This window comes from Bombina bombina, chromosome 1, assembly GCF_027579735.1.
Source record: "Bombina bombina isolate aBomBom1 chromosome 1, aBomBom1.pri, whole genome shotgun sequence".
Taxonomy (NCBI): domain Eukaryota; kingdom Metazoa; phylum Chordata; class Amphibia; order Anura; family Bombinatoridae; genus Bombina; species Bombina bombina.
This window is the reverse complement of record NC_069499.1, coordinates 28083078-28106450: the sequence shown is the minus strand read 5'-3', so window position 1 is coordinate 28106450 and position 23373 is coordinate 28083078. Positions and strand designations below refer to the sequence as shown.

Here is a 23373-nt window from a genome sequence, read left to right as displayed (position 1 = left end):
CTCTGTGATTACCCTGTATCTAAGCCTCTGCTGACTGCCCCTTATCTCAGTTATATTAATACACTTTTTACCTCTGTGATTACCTTGTATCTAAGCCTCTGCAGACTGCCCCCTTATTTCAGTTATATTAATATACTTTTTACCTCTGTGATTACCTTGTATCTAAGCCTCTGCAGACTGCCCCCTTATTTCAGTCATATTAATATACTTTTACCTCTGTGATAACCTTGTATCTAAGCCTCTGCAGACTGCTCCTTATCTCAGTTATATTAATATACTTTTTACCTCTGTGATTACCTTGTATCTAAGCCTCTGCAGACTGCCCCCTTATTTCAGTTATATTAATATACTTTTTACCTCTGTGATTACCTTGTGTCTAAGCCTCTGCAGACTGCCCCTTATCTCAGTTATATTAATATACTTTTTACCTCTGTGATTACCTTGTATCTAAGCCTCTGCAGACTGCCCCTTATCTCAGTTATATTAATATACTTTTTACCTCTGTGATTACCTTGTATCTAAGCCTCTGCTGACTGCCCCTTTGCTGACTTGCATTTTAGCCAATCAGTGCTCCGCGGGAGTGTAAACATAGAAACATAGATATTGACGGCAGATAAGAGCCATAGGCCCAGCAAGTCTGCCCGATTTTACCTAAAAGTAAATTATCTAGTTCGTAGGATAGCCTTATGCTTTTCCCAGGTCCCTCACAGTGTTTGTCATTACTACCTCTTGAGGAAATTTATTTCATGGGGCCGATTTATCAAGCTCCGTAGGGAGCTTGATACCCCTGTTTCCGGGCAAGCCTTCAGGCTCGCCAGAAACAGCAGTTATGAAGCAGTGGTCTATAGACTGCTGCTCCATAACTTGTCCGCCTACTCTGAGGCCGCGGACAGAAATCAACCCATTCGAATATGATCGGGCTGATTGACATCCCCTGCTAGTGGCTGATTGGCTGCGAATGTGCAGGAGGTGGCATTGCACTAGCAGTTCTTGATAATATTGTCGGCATTTATCGATGTGCAGCGGACATGATATGCTACATTGTATCATGTCCACTAGCACCATGATAAATCTACCCCCATAAACAGGGCCGTCTTTAATATTGACTGGACCCTGGGCAAAAATTTTCTTGGGCCCCCCCCCCCCACCCCATGCAATTTCGCTCTCCACCTCAACATCCCAAAAAAACAACTAAATACATGTATTTTATAATTTTTTTTTAATTATTAGCCCAGCAGTGGATCATCCACTGCTGGGCTAATCATTTAAAAAAAAAGAAATAAATTGCAATATGTGAAACTGGACGTAAGCAGTACTAATAAGTAAATAAATATATAAATTCCCGCACTGTGGATTCATTTAATATTTCTTTGAATGTGATTCTGGTGTGAGGTTAGCTGGTTAAAGAGATTTAGGGCAGCCAACAGGAGCAAAGCAAGGTAAAGACTGAGGAGGAAGCATGGAGGTGCAGACAAATATAAGTTTACTGACTGTAACAGCAGAACTACTATAGGAAGCTGTAAAATCTGAGACAGAGAGAAAACAAAAACTATAACAATAAACCTTACATTGATGTGTGAAGTATCAGCATGGCACTATACATCAGCCACAGCAGCACATGTCACTTCTTTGCTAGGAACAAGTTCCCTCTTACCCTGCACTAGACAATGCTGCATGGGGAGGGATGTGTGTGCACTCACCTATTCTTCCCACTGACACCTTTCTACAAAGCACTGTTCCCCTGACAAACTTCAGTTAGTTGATCTTAGGGTCACAGCAGAAAGAGCAGGGCTAAGGGGACCAGCAGACTGGATGCTGTCTGCCTAAGGCTGAATGGATACAGTGTGAGATGACTCACACAGCCTCAAGACTGAAGAGAGCAGTGTATGCAGCTGCACAAATGCTCAAATCCTCATATGCCTGCCGCTCCAGCTTTCTGCTGCATGCGCCTACAGTCAGCCCTACCCAGAAACAATCCCCACCACCAGAGCAGTTACCTGGTAACAGTGGTAACCCCAGTAGGACCTTTTCTGATGCAGTGGGAATGGCTGGATGCCGAGTTAGGGCTTTGCATTCAGTGCTGCACAGTGCACATCTAAAACAGCACATGGCAATAGCTTGGCATGTCACATGACACCGGCACAGTCTGGCACAGTTTTAAAAAAAATAATAATATATAAACAGAGTACTTTTGACTGTGACAGTATTAGGTCTGAATTTGTGTGTTCCCCATGTCACATCAGCAGTCTGGTTGAACCATAAAAAAAAAAAAATTTTTTTTTTTTTTTTTTTTTTAGGACTCTTGGGCCCCTTAACAGAGGCTGGGCCCTGGGCAGCTGCCCCTTTTGCCCTGTGTTAAAGACGGTCCTGCCCATAAATCAATCACTCTTTCTGTAAAGTAGCTTCTGCAAATTACTCCTGAATCTACTACCTTTCAGCTTGAGATCATGACCCCTTGTTCTTGAATTTTCCATTTTATGTAAAATACCCACAGCCTCAGTTTTACTAAACCCTTTAAAGTACTTGAAAGTTGCTATCATATCACCTATTTCCTTTCTCTCCTCTAAGCTATACATATTTAGGTCATTGAGCCTATCCTGGTAAGATTTATTTTTTAGACCATGTACCATATTGGTAGCCCTCCTTTGCACAGATTCAAGTTTGTTAATATCCTTCTTAAGATATGGCCCCCAGAACTGCACACAATACTCAAGATGAGGCCTAACTAATGATCTATAAAGTGGCATAAGAACCTTACTATTTCTGCTGCAAATACCTCTACCAATACATCCAAGCATTCTGCTAGCCTTACTCGCTGCATTACTACATTGTTTACTAAGTTTTAAATCATCTGAAATAATAATTCCCAAGTCCTGTTCCTCATGTGTAACATTCAGTAAAGTGTCATTGAGTCTGTAATTAACATTTGGATTTTTCTTCCCTAAATGCAAAATTTTACACTTTGCTGTGTTAAACTTTAGATCCCAGTCATTTGTCCAATCCTCCAATTTTGTCTACCCCCTGGAACATCCACTCTGTTACAAAATTTTGTATCATCTGCAAACAGACATACTTTCCCCTGTGGCCCTTTGCTGATATCACAGATAAATATGTTAAACAAAATAGGCCCCAGAACTGACCCCCGAGGAACACCCATAGTAACAGCCCCCTCTGCTGAATGAACTCCATTTACTAAGACACTTTGTTTTCTGTCCTTAAGCCAGCATTCCACCCAGTTCACAATTTTTGAGTCTAGACGAAGGAGATACAGTTTGTGGGGTCAATTTATCAAACTCCGTACGGCTCGCCGGAAACAGAAGTTATGAAGCAGTGGTCTAAAGACCGCTGCTCTATAAAATGTCTGCTTGCTGAGGGCGGAGCGAACGGCCGACTAAGATGGCCGCACTGCACTGAGGCTCCGTGTACAGACTGGGTGCCTTCGACACTAAAAGCGGCACAAAATGCTTTATTCGACAAGAACACAACGGAGAATTTAGTCGGAACCCTCTGCCGACATCGCAGCGTGACCCTTCAAACAGCTGAGTAAAACACTGAACCCCGGCACAACCAGAAGGAACTGCGGCCCAACACGGAGAGCATGACACTTGCCACGTGGGACACAAGCTGAACTACTGTGCATGCCTGCGGATGATTCCGAGCTGAACTCACAAGCTTTTCATCCCCTAGACGGGGTCACTATCGGCAGCAGACAGCAGACTCACAGTCTCCCAAGGAGATAGCTATGACACATCGCTGATGCACGGAGACTACCGGTGGCGGTAACGTATGTAAAATATGCAACATACATAAAGTTTATGGGGATAAGTAACGCTCTGTTTACATGAACACATGGGCCCACTGTGAATACCACATTGCCTTACTGGTAGAGACATTTCACCAAGCTAGAGGAGTGCTTAGACCTGCATAGCAGAAACTTTTTCTGGGCGAATTGAAAGTGACTGATCGAAGTAAAATGGCGCAATAGTTACACTGGGACTATGTTAGCACACTACTAAAGCTACATAAGGAGATACACTTAATACCGACACCGACCGAATCATCTTGAAACACTACAGTGTCTGGAATCTGCTTGCTTTCAGTCACGCAATAAGCAAGAAACACCTCTTCTCACAAAATCTCTGCCTAACTTATAGAATGGTTCTAAAACAGATTCTTGCAGCCTTCTAGGCCTTATTAGAGTTGGCCACGTATCTATCTATACCCTGTACCCCCACTCCTTTTCCCGTCACACGGTGTGGTGACGGGTCATACCCAGCTCTCCTTCTCCGTGATCACCCTGTGAGGGTAAATTCCCCGGGGGGTATAGAGGTCTCTGGCCGCTTAGAGAGGACTTTTCACAAACAACAGCAAGACAACATGTCGCAAAGGAAAAACACCAGGCAGGATAAGGCTCTTAAACCTTCACAGGTCACTCAGGGAGCGGTACATGAGTTCTTTAAACAAATGGATCAGACAGTACAAAAAACAGCAGTGAACGCACCACAAACTCCCACCACTAGCGATCACATTGACACCTTGGTTGCCCCTGTCTGCTTACCACCTACAGAGCAAGAGCTAGAAAATGACCCCCCTATTACTTACAAGGCTATAGTGGCCCTGATCGAGCAAGTAAAGTCGTGCATCAGAGACGAATGCGCTGACTTGAAGAAGGAAATAAATGATCTTGGCCACAGAGTCGACTCATTAGAGGAGCACGAATATGTGATGGCGCAAAAAATAGCAAAAATTGCAGCACATCAAACACATCATTCCCAACACATAAATGAATTAGAAGACAAAATTGACGATTTGGAAAATCGTTCAAGAAGAGGTAATTTGCGCTTTAGAGGGGTCCCAGAGTCAGTACTAAACAACGAACTCCAAGATTATCTACAGGCCCTGTTTGCAGAGATATTGGGAGAGGAGACCTCAGAAGATTCCATTATCCCACTTGATCGAGCACACCGTGCTCTTCGTCCGAAACCCCCAGATGACTCCCCGCCTAGAGACATTGTAGTGCATTTTCAGAACTACAGACAAAAAGAAGAGCTCTACAACGTAACTAGAAAACGACAAGCTATAAGTTTCCAGGGCCACAAAATCCAGGTTTACCAAGACCTATCAGTGAGAACATTACAAAAACGAAGGGACTTTCAAATTCTTACATCCCATTTAAGATCACTGCGTATCCCTTACAGATGGGGTTTCCCCACGTCAGTAATATCAATGAAGAATGGCAAGAAGATAGAGTGTACCTCTATATCAGAAATAAACAGATTCTGCAACATGATGAACATTCCACAGCCCCCTACAGCAGACTCCCATTCACAAAAAGAAAATCAGAAAATTCAGGGCAGCCCTAAATCACAAAGGCGCCCAAACCCTGACCCGCTAAATAAACAGAACAAAAGAAGACAACTACTACAGACGGAGGCTGATATAATGGACACAGACTCAATTGGATAAGTACTTTTGATTACCCATTTGTGCTTCTAGCCATGCTGCTCTTATGACATGAAAGGCTGAACTGCCCAATAAGAGACTTTTATGTATATATAGAGTCCCTAGGCCGAGTATATATACAGCTGCTGGAAGGGCGACCTATTAGCCTACTAGCCTAGCTCATATAGATATCCACCACAGTTAAGTAGTTCTTAAAATGATCTTAGACCCTACTAATCTGCCTTAACATTTAGATCCCTCACATGGTATAAATGTATTATTTAATAATGGGGTCTGAATTGAATGTTGGTTCTCTTATGTTGAATTATTACATGTTTTTCTACTTATAGAATTCTAGTTTTTTTAAAAAACAAAAAAAAAAGGGAAAAAAACAAAAGTTTTCACTAAGGAGACGTTGTTATCTCACTCTGTTATATTGTTGTTGCCTTTGTTTGCTATAATCACCTAACTGTTATATCTGTTATTATAATCCTCTATGCACTAATTATATATAACCAAACATCTTAAAATTGTTCTCTTTGCCCTACGGAGCAAGATACGTCATTATGACGTCCCACTCCCCTACAGTACCCAAAAAGCGTCAGAGGGCTATGATTAAAATACTGCACTAGCTAGCTTCACGTTAAGCTAAATACTCCCCACTAAGCAATAGCCGCATTACCGAACTTTAATAAAAACATCTAGACACCCGGTCTGTAAAAAAGCCCCCAACTTAGAACTTACAACCGCAGACCTTAATTGTTAATCCCTGCACTTTGGAGCTCAGATTGCGGACTCTGAACTGCAGGTTCTACCCCAGCATTTCCACCCCCTAGACTCCCCTCATTTCTTTTGTATTTCAATCCCGAACTCTCCCACAGCTGTCTTTCCCCCTACACCCCTTTTACCATTACCCACACTCTTATACAGCACACCTTTATTGCTCTAACTCAAGCCAATACACTGACCAGACTAGATTAACTCCTTTTTAGTATCATAGTACATTGTTCTTACCACGATATGGCCCAAATGCTTAACAACAGAGTGGGCACACTCCAAATTGCAACTCAAAATGTTAAGGGGTTCCTCTCGGCTGAGAAACGCTCCATAGCTTTCCATGACTTTTACAAAAGGAAAATAGACATAGTAATGACCCAAGAAACCCATTTCACTAGACACAAAGAACCCACCTTATCCAAAAGATACTTTGACCAACACTATTGTAACTCAGGCCCAAATAGAAAAAATGGAGTGTGCATCTCATTTAGACGCAATACTCCCTTTGAACTCTTGCAGCGGTACGTAGATAAGGAAGGCAGGATACTTGTCCTGGTAGGACTTTGCTACGGAACCCCGGTAACTTTTGCCAACATATACGCCCCAAACAAACCTACCATTCACTTTTATAAATCAGTAATTAACATTCTTATAGACAATGCTAAGGGCCCGATTATACTTGGAGGAGACTTCAACTTCCCCATGCAACCTGCATTAGACACCTCAACAGGAAGATCATACTTACGTAAAAACACCCTAAGGAACAACTATACGGCCCTACAATCCATAAACCTCTTTGATACCTGGAGAATAGCACACCCAACCAAGAGGGACTATACCTTTTTTTCCCACCCCCAACACTCATATTCTCGACTAGATTACATTCTGAGTAGTCAAGCTCTCCTTTCGAACATGATACACTCCAAAATAACCCACACAACTTGGTCCGACCATAGTATGGTTATCACAACATTCCAATGGACAGGTAGGACTCGCAACACATTAAATTGGAGACTTAATGACTCCTTGCTTACTAGCCAGGAGATTGTAGATGAGCTCAGAGCGACATCAGAGGAGTTCTTCTCCCTGAACAAACCAGAGGACACGTCGTCCGCGAACAACTGGGAGGCATACAAATGCTACATACGTGGCATCCTAATAAAACACAATGCCAAGCAGAAGAAATTATATACGACTCAATTTTCCGCGCTAACCTCTGCATTGACCGTGCAAGAAACTTTGCATAAAGCTGATCCAAAGTCCACCGCTAAGCTAGCTGACTTAAACGAAGCAAGAGAAAACCTAAACAAATTTCTAACACAAAGAGCACATATGAGAGCCCTCACAACTAAATCTAGATTTTTTGCGGACAGCAATAAGGCAGGCCGAATGCTAGCCAGGTCACTTAAAAAGCAGAAATACTCCACTTTTATCAAATCTCTTAAAGTAGAATCGGATAAACACACTTCTAAAATTGAGGAGATCACAAACCAGTTTATTTCCTACTACACAAACCTATACAATATAACAAAAGACTCAGAGCTAGATGTACAACACAAGCTGAACTCCTTCTTAGCGAACATTCCTACGCCCGCCCTTACAGATGACGACAGGCAAATATTAGATTCCCCTATTACATTAAAAGAAGTTATCCTGGTAATCAAATCACTACCTGGGGGGAAGTCCCCTGGTCCGGATGGCATCACCGCAAAACTATACCAACTCCTCCAAGAGCAAGTAAGCCCTCATCTCTGCTCACTATTCTCAGACATAGACCAAGGTACAGTTTTCCCTAGCACTTTATTAGAGGCATTAATAACTGTGATCCCGAAACCAAATAAAGCTACAGATATTGTAGGCAACTATAGACCAATATCACTCATTAATATAGATATGAAGATATATGCCAAAATCCTAGCGAACCGCATAAATACAATATTGCCTAAAATAGTTCATCCGGACCAGGTGGGCTTCATTAGAGGACGGGAGGCCAAAGATAACTCTATAAGACTGCTCCATACGTTACAATTCGCCCGTGACAACCATACCCCGATGTTCCTACTGTCCACTGACGCGGAGAAGGCTTTCGACAGGGTGGACTGGCAATTCATGTGGGCCGCCCTGTCAAAGTTTGGCTTTTCCGAAACGTTCATTAATAGAATACAGGCCCTATATCATAACCCAAGCGCTAGAGTTAAGATTAATGACGTCACCTCCCAATCGTTCCCTATATCGAATGGCACAAGGCAGGGGTGCCCACTTTCACCCTTGCTATTTGCATTAACAGTAGAGATTTTAGCAATACAAGTGAGAAATAACCCACATATCCAAGGCATAAAACTAGGCGATATAGACCAGAAATGCCTCTTGTTCGCGGATGATGTGATTTTCACTTTAAAATCACCGTCGACCACACTTCCAGCACTTCTCGATACATTGGAGAACTATAAACAAATCTCTAACTTTAGTATTAATATGGATAAATCTGGCCTTATGCCGATCAACTTAACATCACAAGAAGTTGAAAATTTAGCGCACATAGGAAGGTTTAGCATAACTGATAAACTTCAATACTTAGGATTAGCTATATCATATGATACTGACAAGCTTTTTACAGACAATTTCCTCGCACTCCAATCGCGCACCAAGAACTTACTGGAAAAGTGGCATTCACAGGGACATTTGTCCTGGTTTGGAAGAATTAACACAGTTAAAATGATGATCATTCCTAAATACCTATATATCTTCCAAACACTTCCACTGGCTCTCCCAAACTCATACCTCAAGACACAACAAAAGCTAATTAATTCATTTATCTGGTCGTACAAACGCCCAAGAGTGACACAGAACACATTATACCTTAGCAAAGAGGACGGGGGTCTCAATGTTCCTAATATCACCAACTACTACAGAGCAGCACATTTAGCAAGGATCATCTCTTGGAATCACGCACTTCCAGCAAAATTATGGGTACAGATAGAGGGGCACTTAACACAGACCAGACACATGAGAGATTTACCCTGGCTCCCTAAAGCCACTAGACCACATTTGGCGCAGCGTAATGACTACATTAGAGCTACACTCGAAGTGTGGGACTATATCATATCGCATACCAAAGGTATATCGACCGTAATTTCTCCACTTACCCCACTACTTCACAATCATTTGTTTCTACAACACAGTAGATTTACTCACACTAATCCAGTAAGACACTTGCAGAACCTTCCTCTATACATTTTTGTAGGCCCAATGGGCATAAAAGACAGAACTGTACTAGCTGAAGAACTAGGGCCCCCCTTTCATAGCTGGTATGCATACCTGCAAATTAGGCATGCTATACACAACAACCCACACAAGAAAGATATCCTTAGACCACTAACCGCATTTGAGCAACTATGTACCAATCCTGTCATCATGAGAGCACACCTGTCCATAGCATATAAAATCCTTAGGAATAAATTTCCTGTGACACGCCCTTCCTACCTAGTTAGGTGGTCTGAGGAGATACCATATGACCTAGACGATGAAGATTTGCAACGTTGTTTCCGTAACATACACGCCTCTTCAACCTCCCTCTTGTTATCAGAACTAAATTACAAAATCATGGCCCGCTGGTATCTGACCCCACACCGCCTGCGGGTTATTTACCCGACGGCCTCTTCTAGCTGTTGGAGAAGATGTGGTGAGGCGGGCACCATGACACATATCTGGTGGTCCTGCTCGAGCCTAACCATATTTTGGCAACAAGTGGCTAAACTGATGAACGAAACATTAAACATAGAAATCACACTAAACCCTCACATCATTCTCCTTAACCATACTCCAAAACTCCCTTGCGCCTATAGAAAAAAGCTCTTCTTAATAATGCTGGCATGTGCCAAGAGACTAATTCCTAGGCTTTGGAAATCAACAGAAATTCCCACAATAGCCCAATGGATAGCTGAGGTTAATCATGTGATACTCCTAGAAAAAATGCACTACTGCTACCTAGGTAAACAAGAGATGATAACTAATGTACAATTTATCTGGGAGCAAAGGCCTCATAGTACCCCTTAGAGCAGTATAGGAACCAATAGAAAACCACTCTGAATCGTTTACTGGGTTTAAAAACCAAGTACTAATAATTAAACATTTAAAAGCAAACACGCAAACTATTGGCTGTTAGTTAAGAACATAAAACCATCACTTTAAGCTATTAATTCTACATGTACAAACTTGTCAGTGTATGACCTGATTCTCTCCCCTCCCCTACCCCAGATTCCTGCTCCCTTGAGTGCACATTCCGATCCCCATAAACCACCTTGAGAAAATCACTAAGATGTGCAGTACCAGCTCAACACATTGAACTCAGAATGTCTCCCCTTTCTCCCCCTTCCTCTCCTAACAGTCTTTATACTTCCCTCTTTGTTTATCCCTCTTATATCCTACCTCCCCCCCCCTCGCCACCCACAAAAAAGCTGGGCCACTGGTTTACTGTTGTTTGACAATGCTTATTCTGATATTACTGTATTATTGCTTACATATTTACGATGTCAAGAATTTACATTTTGATTTGTTGTAACCTAGTGAACCCTATTCTAATAAAAATTATTTAAACAAAAAAAAAAAAATGTCTGCTTGCTCTGAGGTGGCGGACAGAAATCAACCCGATCGAATATGATCGGGTTGATTGACACCCCCTGCTAGTGGCCAATTGGCCACGAATCTGCAGGGGGCGGCATTGCACCAGCAGGTCACCAGAAATGCTGGTGCAATGATAAATGCTGACAGCATATGCCGTATCATGTCCGCTCGCACATTAATAAATTGACCCCTGTGAATTAGTTTGTTGTGTGGGATGGTGTCAAATGCTTTGCTGAAATTTAGATATGCTACATCAACTGTTCCACCCTTGTCTAATACTTTTGTTACATAATCAAATAAGTCAATTAGATTAGTCTGACATGTTCTCCCTGAAGTAAAACCATGCTGATTTTGGTCATCTAAATTGTTTGTCTTTATGTAAGTCATAATTCATTCTTTTAAGAGGCTTTCCATTCATTTCCCTACTACTGAAGTTAAACTAACTGGCCTGTAGTTACCAGATTCTTCCCTACTGCCCTTTTTATGAAGATGTATTACATTTGCTATTCTCCAATAATCTGGAACAGCTCCTGTTAATAGTGACTGATTAAACAGATCAGTTAATGGGACAGTTAGCACTTATTGAAGTTCTTTTAAAACCGTTGGATGAATATTATCAGGACCCACTGCTTTTTTAACATTTATTTTTGATAATGACAAAACCTCATCCTCTTTAAAAAGATTAGTGTTAAGCTTGTTACTATTTTTTGTAGCATCCCTTAAAGGGACACTCAAGTAAAAAATAAACTTCAAGATTCAGATAGAGCATGCAATTTTAAACAACTTTCCAATTTACTTCAATTAACAAAATGTACACAGTATTTTAATATTTACACTTTTTGAGTCACCAACTCCTACTGAGCATGTGCAAGAATTCACTGCATATACGTATATGCATTTGTGATTGGCTGATGGCTGTCACATGATACAGGGGGAGTGGAAATAGACATAACTTTGCAATTTATTTAACAAAAATCTACTACTCATTTGAAGTTCAGACTAAGTGCTATTGCATTGTCTTCTTATCATGCATTTGTTGATTATGCAAATCTACTGTATTGACTGGTCCTTTAAAGGGACATGAAACCCAAAATTTTTCTTTCATGATTCAGGTAGAGAATACAATTTTAAAGGGACACTGAACCCAAATTTTTTCTTTCGTGATTCAGACATTTTAAGCAACTTTGTAATTTACTCCTATTATCAAATTTTCTTAATTCTCTTGGTATCTTTATTTGAAATGCAAGACTGTAAGTTTAGATGCCGGCCCATTTTTGGTAAACAACCTGGGTTGTTCATGCTGATTAGTGGATAAATTCATCCACCAATAAAAAAGTGCTATCCAGAGTGCTGAACCTAAAAAAGCTTAGATGCCTTATTTTTCAAATAAAGATAGCAAGAGAACGAATACAAATTGATAATAGGAGTGAATTAGAAAGTTGCTTAAAATTGCATGCTCTATTTGAATCATTAAAGAAAAAAAATTGGGTTCAGTGTCCCTTTAAACAACTTTCCAATTTACTTCTATTATTTAATTTGCTTCCTGCTCTTGTTTTCTTTTGCTTAAAGGTTTATCTTGGCAAGCTCAGGAGCAGCAAAGAACCTAGGTTCTAGCTGCTGATTGGTCACTGCATATATACCGATTGTCATTGGCTCACCAATGTCTTCAGTAAAAAAACAGTAGTGCATTGCTGCTCTTTACAACAAATGATTCCAAGAGAATGAAACAAATTAGATAATAGAAGTAAACTAGAACGTTGTTTAAAATTGTATCTCTATCTGAATCATGAAAGAAAAAATGTGGGTTGCATGTCCCTTTAATGTAGACAGTCTACTTCACAATCTTTTGTGAAAATAGAACAGAAGTAATCAATTTGCTTATCTCCTTCTATTATTCTACCATCAACTGTGAGCACAATGTTATTTATATGGAACCCATGAACTAGCACTGTCTAGCTGTGAAAAACTTTCCAAATGCAGAGGGGGGCCTTCAAGGGCATAGAAATTAGCATATGAGCCTACCTAGGTTTAGTTTTCAACAAAGAATACCAAAAGAACAAAGCAAATTTGATGATCAAAGTAAATTGGAAATTTGTTTAAAAGTGCATGCCCTATCTGAATCATGAAAGTTTAATTTTGTCTAGGCTGTCCCTTTAAGTGTTATGGTTGTAATTATTTCTATTCCTTTTTGCAAGCATTTTATATGCAAGATATTATGTACTGAGCACCTCATGTATGTTAATAGCAGAAATACCCATAAGCAAAATGCTAGAAAATATTGATGATGTAGTATACAGTTAGAGGGGCATCAGACTGGAACACACCTTCATGATCGTGAGTTTAATGATGCAGCACTTTGTTTAACACGTTGCTGTAACTGTGTTTGTACTTAGCGAGCACAAAGGTGCGTCCCCTATACAAACCTGGTCACATAGGCACAATCTTGTTTGAGGGTCCCCTAGACAGATACAATGTTGCAAGGCAGCGGCTTCACCCTTTACAGTTTCAGTTATGTGAAAATCCAGTATAAAAAGATATTATAATTCCTATCAATAAAAAACCCACAGTCGTCATCTTGTATCTGATAACGCTAAATTGGAAACAGTTTCATGTAAACAATAAGTCTTTTTTTCAGCAAGAAACCTTAAATCTGTGATTGCTTCTAAACAAATACTACAGAAAATCCACAGAAAACAAATCAGGAGACAAATAGCGACTGACCCACGATATTGCAAAGAAAATCTGACTCTCATTCTAAAGGAAATAAAAATGTCATCTGCATTATTAGCTGTATTCTAGTTATACTATGTAAGGGTTAAATCCCTTCTTAATGCAGTTTTTACTTGCAAATACAGTCGGAAGGAAAACAAACATAAACAGTTACATTATACATTATACATGCCGTCATTGTGCTGGCCAGGTGGTGAAACCAGGTACTCCCTGGCTGGATTCAGGGTTTTCTGGCAAAGCTCATACTTGTGATTTAACCTCACCATCTAATTTGAAGAGGTTAGCTCAAATAAATGTTGATAAATATATAGATGATAGATAGATAGATAGATAGATAGATAGATAGATAGATAGATAGATAGATAGATGATAGATAGATAGATAGATAGATAGATAGATAGATACAAACAGACAGACAGACAGACAGACAGACAGACAGACAGACAGACAGACAGACAGATAGATAGATAGATAGATAGATAGATAGATAGATAGATAGATAGATAGATAGATGATAGATGATTGATAGATAGATAGATAGATAGATAGATAGATAGATAGATAGATAGATAGAAAGATAGATAGCTATATAGAGACAGACAGACAAATAGATAGATGATAAATAGATAGATAGATAGATAGATAGATAGATAGATAGATAGAGACAGACAGACAGACAGACAGACAGACAGACAGACAGACAGACAGACAGATAGATAGATAGATAGATAGATAGATAGATAGATAGATAGATAGATAGATAGATAGATACAGTAGATAGATAGATAGATAGATAGATAGATAGATAGATAGATAGATAGATAGATAGATAGATAGATAGAGACAGACAGACAGACAGACAGACAGATAGATAGATAGATAGATAGATAGATAGATAGATAGAGATAGACAGACAGACAGACAGACAGACAGACAGACAGACAGACAGACAGATAGATAGATAGATAGATAGATAGATAGATAGATAGATAGATAGATAGATAGATAGATACAGTAGATAGATAGATAGATGATAGATAGATAGATAGATAGATAGATAGATAGATAGATAGATAGATAGATAGAGATAGACAGACAGACAGACAGACAGATAGATAGATAGATAGATAGATAGATAGATAGATAGATAGATAGATAGATACAGTAGATAGATAGATAGATAGATAGATAGATAGATAGATAGATAGATAGATAGATAGATAGATAGATAGAGATAGACAGACAGACAGACAGATAGATAGATAGATAGATAGATAGATAGATAGATAGATAGATAGATAGATAGACGGATAGACACACAGACAGCTAGACAGATATATATATATAGATAATAGAGAAATAGAGAGAGAGATCAAGAGATAAATATTGATAGATAAGGATATAGCTATATAACATGTTTACCATTTTTAGCCAATTTATGGTCTGGCAAGAACAATCTCATTAGAGCCGTGATTTTGATTAAATCTAGAGCTGTGACGTACATATCAATAGCTACAAATGTAGTGTAAAGCCTAGGAAAGGGTTAATAACCCTCTGTGATTGTTTAATGGCTTTTTAAATGAGATTGTTAGAGCACTCAATAACCCTGATGGCATTGGGCAGAGAGCCAGATGAAATGCATTGGTTTCTTTGCAGTATATAGCGGTTATATATAAATAAAGTAAACCTGCTTTACACCGGAGTGTCTAATGCAAAGTCTTTTTTTTACCAAACAGTCTCTGTTTTAGACCCTACATGTTTTATTTTACCCATGGGGTGTGATTGTGACGCTGCCCACTCACACTAGCACAAGTACTGCAGCACAAAGTGCACGAGCGGTAGTTATTTGTGACTATGTTCTACTTGATTGGCTCATTGCTCATAAACTAAAAAGTCAACTAAAAAATGACAGCTGACCAGACATGGACCCAAGCTCACTGTTCTGGGCATTATTCAGCTCACGCACACTTATGGAACTCACTGATGAATTCCACTAGGTTGAAACATAGAGGCCCATTTAACCAGCTCCGTAGGGAGCTTGTGGGCCTGTGTTTCTGGCGAGTCTGAAGACTCGCCAGAAACAGCAGTTATGAAGCAACAGTCTAAAGACCGCTGCTCCATAACCCTGTCCGCCTGCTCTGAGGGGGGGGACAGGAATCGCCAGAAATCAACCCGATCGAATACGATCGAGTTGATTGACACCCCCCTGCTGGCGGCTGATTGGCCGCGAGTCTGCAGGGGGCGGCATTGCACCAGAAGCTCTTGTGAGCTGCTGGTGCAATGCTGGATACGGAGAGCGTATTGCTCTCCGCATTTAGCGAGGTCTTGCGGACCTGATCCTTTCTTAAATAGGGGCCATTTTTATGTTGTTTTGGTAGGGGTAGATCTAACTGGAATACTGGGGTTTAACCTTTGATGGGTTGAATAACAAACATTTTCTTTGAGCATGACACGTAAGAGATAAAATTTCAGTTTAGGTGAATGTTTTGTACTTAATTTATATATTATAATATTGTTTTGTTAAAGTTTGGTCATTTTCCTTAATTACTGCAAACATTAAAAAAACTTCCGACTCTTTCTATGTTTTAAGTAATAGAATAAAATGATCTGGGTACTTACAGCCAACCATCATCATGGCAACGGAGAAAATCTTCTCTCCATCAGTAGTTGGTGCAATGTTTCCAAATCCAATGGTTGTAAGGCTTGTCATGGTAAAGTAGAGGGAAGATATATACAAAGAGTCTTTACTGGGTCCACCTTCCCACTGCCCTGAGCCAGAAGCATTATATTTATAAGGAGTTCCGATGCTCACTCCCAACTGATAAAGCCAGCTGTCATTTTTGATGGTGTTTGTTGTTTCATCAATCACCTCGTAGTCCCCGATGCTGTACCAAATACAGGCCAACCAATGAGCAACCAGACCAAAGACACAGACCAATAAAACCAGTACGGCAGCACCATACTCCAAGTAGTGATCCAGTTTCCTAGCCACTCTGCCCAGTCTCAAGAGGCGCACGACTTTCAGAGAGCTGAAGAGACTGCTGATACCCTGAAACAGAATAAACCTCATTAATATTACATTTATTAAAGGGGGCATTGCATTAAAATCACCTTTTCAAGCCTACTAGATATAACATTGTAACTCTTTTCATTACCTGATGCTGTGTTTATTTTGTGTCTAACAGAATCAGCTGTACAGTGACCACTTCTAAACAGGAATAATCCTGAGTCTTCTTGGAATAATTCAGAATAATATAAAGGATTTTCTTTGAGATGAGTTTGAGTTTTATGCAGGCGATTCACTTAAAGTCTATATTTAATTAAAGGGATATGAAACCTAACATTATTCTCTCATGATTCAGATAGAGCAGTGATTGTAAACAACTCTCTTATTTACTTCTTTAACTATTGTTCTTTGTTCTCTGGGTAGCTTTTGTTGAAAAGCAGGGACGTAAGCTTAGAAGCCGGCCCATATCTGGCGCACTATATGGCAGCAGTTTTGCAGGAATGTTATCTATTTGCAAGAGCACTAGAGGGCAGCACTATTTCCTGCCAAGTAGTGTTCCAGATGCTACCTAGGTATCTCTTTAAAGGGAAAGTCAAGTCCAAAAAAAACTTTCATGATTTAAATAGGGCATGCAATTTTAAACAACTTCCCAATTTACTTTTATCACCAATTTTGCTTTGTTCTCTTGGTATTCTTAGTTGAAAGCTAAACCTAGGAGGTTCATATGCTAATTTCTTAGACCTTGAAGACTGCCTCTAATCTGAATACATTTTGACCACTAGAGGGCATTAGTTCACATGTTTCATATAGATAACATTGAGCTCATGCACGTAAAGTGACCTAGGACTGAGCACTGATTGGCTAAACCGCATGTCTGTCAAAGAACTGAAATAAAGGGTCAGTTTGCAGAGACTTAGATACAAGATAATCACAGAGGTTAAAAGTATATTATTATAACTGTGTTGGTTATGCAAAACTTGGGAATGGGTAATAAAGGGATTATCTATCTTTTAAACAACAAACATTCTGGTGTTGACTGTCCCTTTAACACAGAATATCGTGAGAACAAAGCAAATTTGATAATCAAAGTAAATTGGAAAGTTGTTTTAAAATGTTATGCTGTAACAAAAGAACAATTTTTGGGTTTCATATCCCTTTAAATGTATATATAATATACTTCAACTGCTGCCAATAACACCAGTCTGTCTTTCTGTCTGTCTCACTGTTTGTCTATCTATCTATCTATCTATCTATCTATCTATCTAATCTATCTATCATCTATCTATCTATGATCTATCTATCTATCTATCTATAATCTATCTATCTATCTATCTATCTATCTATCTATCTATCTATCTATCTATCTATCTATCTATCTATCTATCTATCTGTCTGTCTCACTGTTTGTCAATCTATCTATCTATCTATCTATCTATCTATCTATCTATCTATCTATCTATCTATCTATCTATCTATCTATCTATCTGTATGTCTGTCTCACTGTTTGTCTATCTATCTATCTATCTATCTATCTGTCTGTCTGTCTGTCTCACTGTTTGTCTATCTATCTATCTATCTATCTATCTATCTATCTATCTATCTATCTATCTATCTATCCATCTATCTATCTATCTGTCTGTCTGTCTGTCTGTCTGTCTGTCTGTCTGTCTCACTGTTTATCTATCTATCTATCTATCTATCTATCTATCTATCTATCTATCTATCTATCTATCTATCTATCTGTCTGTCTCACTGTTTGTCTATCTATCTATCTATCTATCTATCTATCTATCTATCTATCTATCTGTCTGTCTCACTGTTTGTCTATCTATCTATCTATCTATCTATCTATCTGTCTGTCTGTCTGTCTGCCTAGCAATAGACAGACAATTTGATAAATTGACCCCAGGGTATACAATTTTAATAAAGTTTCCAATTTACTTTTATTATCATATTTGCTTAGTTCTCATGATATAAGTTGTTCTATCTGAATCATAAACAAAGCTGTGGGGTTTCCTATCCCTTTAAATGTATATATAATATACTTCAACTGCTGCCAATAACACCAATCTGTCTTTCTGTCTGTCTCACTGTTTGTCTATCTATCTATCTATCTATCTATCTATCTATCATCTATCTATCTATCTATCTATCTATCTATCTATCTATCTATCTATCTATGATCTATCTATCTATCTATCTATCTATAATCTATATATGATCTATCTATCTATCTATCTATCTATCTATCTATCTATCTATCTATCTATCTGTCTGTCTCACTGTTTGTCAATCTATCTATCTATCTATCTATCTATCTATCTGTATGTCTGTCTGTCTGTCTGTATGTCTCACTTTGTCTATCTATCTATCTATCTATCTATCTATCTATCTGTCTGTCTGTCTGTCTCACTGTTTGTCTATCTATCTATCTATCTATCTATCTATCTATCTGTCTGTCTGTCTGTCTCACTGTTTGTCTATCATCTATCTATCTATCTATCTATCTATCTATCTATCTATCTATCTATCTGTCTGTCTGTCTGTCTGTCTCACTGTTTGTCTATCTATCTATCTATCTATCATCTATCTATCTATCTATCTATCTATCTATCTATCTATCTATCTATCTATGATCTATCTATCTATCTATCTATCTATCTATCTATAATCTATATATGATCTATCTATCTATCTATCTATCTGTCTGTCTCACTGTTTGTCAATCTATCTATCTATCTATCTATCTATCTATCTGTATGTCTGTCTGTCTGTCTGTATGTCTCACTTTGTCTATCTATCTATCTATCTATCTATCTATCTATCTATCTATCTATCTATCTGTCTGTCTGTCTGTCTCACTGTTTGTCTATCTATCTATCTATCTATCTATCTGTCTGTCTGTCTGTCTCACTGTTTGTCTATCATCTATCTATCTATCTATCTATCATCTATCTATCTATCTATCTATCTATCTATCTATCTATCTATCTATCTATCTGTCTGTCTGTCTGTCTGTCTCACTGTTTGTCTATCTATCTATCTATCTATCTATCTATCTATCTATCTATCTATCTATCTATCTATCTATCTGTCTGTCTCACTGTTTGTCTATCTATCTATCTATCTATCTATCTATCTATCTATCTATCTATCTATCTATCTATCTATATATCTATCTATCTATCTATCTATCTATCTATCTATCTATCTATCTATCTATCTATCTATCTATCTATCTATCTATCTATCTATCTATCTATCTATCTATCTATCTGTCTGTCTGTCTCACTGTTTGTCTATCTATCTATCTATCTATCTGTCTGTCTCACTGTTTGTCTATCTATCTATCTATCTATCTATCTATCTATCTGTCTGTCTGTCTGTCTGTCTGTCTGCCTAGCAATAGACAGACAATTTGATAAATTGACCCCAGGGTATACAATTTTAATAAAGTTTCCAATTTACTTTTATTATCATATTTGCTTAGTTCTCATGATATAAGTTGTTTAAAATTGTATGTTCTATCTGAATCATAAACAAAGCTGTGGGGTTTCCCATCCCTTTAACAGAAATGTCGCTTCATGAATCTGTTTCTAAGGAATGAAAAACCAAGAGACCGTTGTCAGCTGGCAGAATAAAGACAAACCTAGGGGATGCCTGCTTGGTAGAAGACAGATGATTTCAGCAGTACCCACATATGCTAGATAAGGGCAACAAAGGCTGAAGTTATCAAACTGTAAAAAAAACATATTTTACAACATCAGAAGCACAGAAATGAATGTACCCTGAGCCCCTCTCTGTCAGATCTCTAGCAAGTAAACTTGTGTCCTGTCTCATTTTGCTGACTCCCTGACGTACGAGAGTGATTTCCCTATTAGCCAGTTCCTACTATTGAGACAGAGTTGATCTGTACCTGAGGAATTTGACTGATTTGTAGCCTGTTATATTTTTCACTCTTGCAACCAGCCAATCACATTCTTTTAGACAACCATAAAATCCGAGCAGCTACCCATAGCTCATGCAGACAACAAGCGTACAGAGAATGTAAAGCAATTACTCAGTAGCATTATGTATTGGTGCAAATATGTCTGCTCTGTACCATAACACATATACGTGGTTGCAACTTGTTACCAGCAGATATATATAGCGTGCCTATGAGAACCAAAACCAGCACTTGTATAAAACCAAATTATTACTATTTATGTCTAATCGAGGCTATTGATTGATCACTCCATCTATCCAGTATATATTTATCACATTAGAATGGCTTTGAATTTTAAGGAATATTAAACTTAATATATATTAGCAATTAATCGCTGCTGTGCAAAATAACAGCTAGATTATGAGTTGTGCGTTAAAGTAAAAAAGCAGCGTTAACAGGTCCTAACGCTGCTTTTTTACGCCCGCTGGTATTACGAGTCCTGCAGGTATAGGTGTATCGCACACTTTTTTGGCCTTACCGCAAACCAACTTCCGTAAATTTTGCAAACCCTTTTTTCTATGGGACTTCCATGGCACTGGTATTACGAGTTTGTCCTGGGAGGCCAAAATGTGAGCGGTACACCCTATACCGTCAAAATTCGTAACGCATTCTAAAGTCAGTAGTTATGAGTTTTACGCTACAAAGCTGTAGCATAAAACTCATAACTAAAGTGCTACAAAGTACACTAACACCCATAAACTACCTATTAACCCCTAAACCGAGGCCCTCCCACATCGCAAACACTAAATACATTTTTTAACCCCAAATCTGCCGCTCCAGACATCGCCGCCACTATAATAAACATATGAACCCCTAAACCGCCGCACTCCCACCTCGCAAACACTAGTTTAATATTATTAACCTCTAATCTGCTGCCCCCAACATCACCGTCATCTACATTATACTTATTAAACCCTAATCTTCCGCTCCGGACATCGCCGCCACCTACATTATATTTATTAACCCCTTATCTGCTGCCCCAACATTGCCGCCACCTACCTACATTTATTAACCCCTAATCTGCCTTCCCCAAATGTCGCTGCCACTATTCTAAATTTATTAACCCCTAAACCTAAGTCTAACCCTAACACCCCCTAACTTAAATATAATTTAAATAAATCTAAAAAAAAATTATATCATTAACTAAATTATTCCTATTTAAAACTAAATACTTACCTATAAAATAAACACTAAGATAGCTACAATATAACTAATAGTTACACTGTAGCTAGCTTAGGGTTTATTTTTATTTTACAGGCAACTTTGTATTTATTTTAACTAGGTAGAATAGTTACTAAATAGTTATTAACTATTTAATAACTACCTAGCTAAAATAAATACAAATTTACCTGTAAAATAAAACCTAACCTAAGTTACACTAACACCTAACCTTACAATACAATAAAATAAATTACAAAAATTAAATACAATTAAATAAATTAAATACAATTAGCTAAATTACAAAAACAAACAAACACAAAATTACAGAAAATAAAAAACAATTTACAAGATATTTAAACTAATTACACCTAATCTATGAGCCCTATAAAAATAAAAAAGCCCCCCCCCCAAAAAAAAACCCCAAGCCTAAACTAAACTATCAATAGCCCTTAAAAGGGCCTTTTGCGGGTCATTGTCCCAAAGAAATCAGCTATTTTACCTGTAAACAAAAAATACAAATACCCCCCAACAGTAAAACCCACCACCCACACAACCAACCCCCCAAATAAAACCCTAACTAAAAAAAACGTAAGCTCCCCATTGCCCTGAAAAGGGCATTTGGATTGGCATTGCCCTTAAAAGGGCATTTAGCTCTATTGCTGCCCAAAGCCCTAACCTGAAAATTAAACCCACCCAATACACCCTTAAAAAAATCCTAACACTAACCCCATGAAGATTTACTTACCGGGAGAAGTCTTCATCCAAGCGGCAAGATGTCCTCAACGAAGCCGGCAGAAGAGGTCCTTCAGACGGACAGAAGTGGTTCTCCAGATGGGCAGAAGTCGTCATCCAGATGGCATCTTCTATCTTCCATCCTTCCGACGCGGAGCGGCTCCATCTTCAAGACATCCGGCGCCGAGCATCCTCTTCAATTGACGGCTTCTTTGGAATGTATGTTTCTTTAAGTGACGTCATCCAAGATGGCATCCCTTAGATTCCGATTGGCTGAATTCTATCAGCCAATCGGAATTAAGGTAGAAAAAATCCTATTGGCCGATAGAATGAGCTGGCATTCTATTGGCTGTTCCAATCAGCCAATAGAATGCAAGCTCAATCCTATTGGCTGATTGGATCAGCCAATAGGATTGAAGTTCAATCCTATTGGCTGATTGCATCAGCCAATAGGATTTTTTCTACCTTAATTCCGATTGGCTGATAGAATTCTATCAGCCAATCGGAATCTAAGGGACGCCATCTTGGATGACATCACTTAAAGTTACATTTATTCCGAAGAAGCCGTTGATTGAAGAGGATGCTCTGCGCCGGATGTCTTGAAGATGGAGCCGCTCCACATCGGAAGGATGAAGATAGAAGATGCCGTCTGGATGAAGACTTCTGCCCATCTGGAGGACCACTTCTGCCCGTCTAGAGGACCACTTTTGCCGGCTTCGTTGAGGACATCTTGCTGCTTGGATGAAGACTTCTCCTGGTAAGTGAATCTTCAGGTGTAAACTTTAGTTTCCCCATAGGAATCAATGGGGCTGCATTACTGAGCTTTACGCTGCTTTTTGGCAGGTGTTAGACTTTTTCTCAGCCGGCTCTCCCCATTGATGTCTATGGGGAAATCGTGCACGAGCATGTATAACCA

The 23373-nt window shown here is 38.9% G+C and overlaps 1 protein-coding gene across 1 annotated transcript in view; it reads right to left on the bottom strand.

The window, feature by feature from the left end:
* The window catches only part of KCNH5 (potassium voltage-gated channel subfamily H member 5), a 1175650-nt gene that overhangs the window by 781852 nt on the left and 370425 nt on the right, over positions 1-23373 (bottom strand). Inside the window, exon 7 of the mRNA XM_053697286.1 lies at positions 16192-16621. Within this exon, the coding sequence (XP_053553261.1) occupies positions 16192-16621 (430 nt within the window). The remainder of the gene's footprint in view (positions 1-16191; positions 16622-23373) is intronic.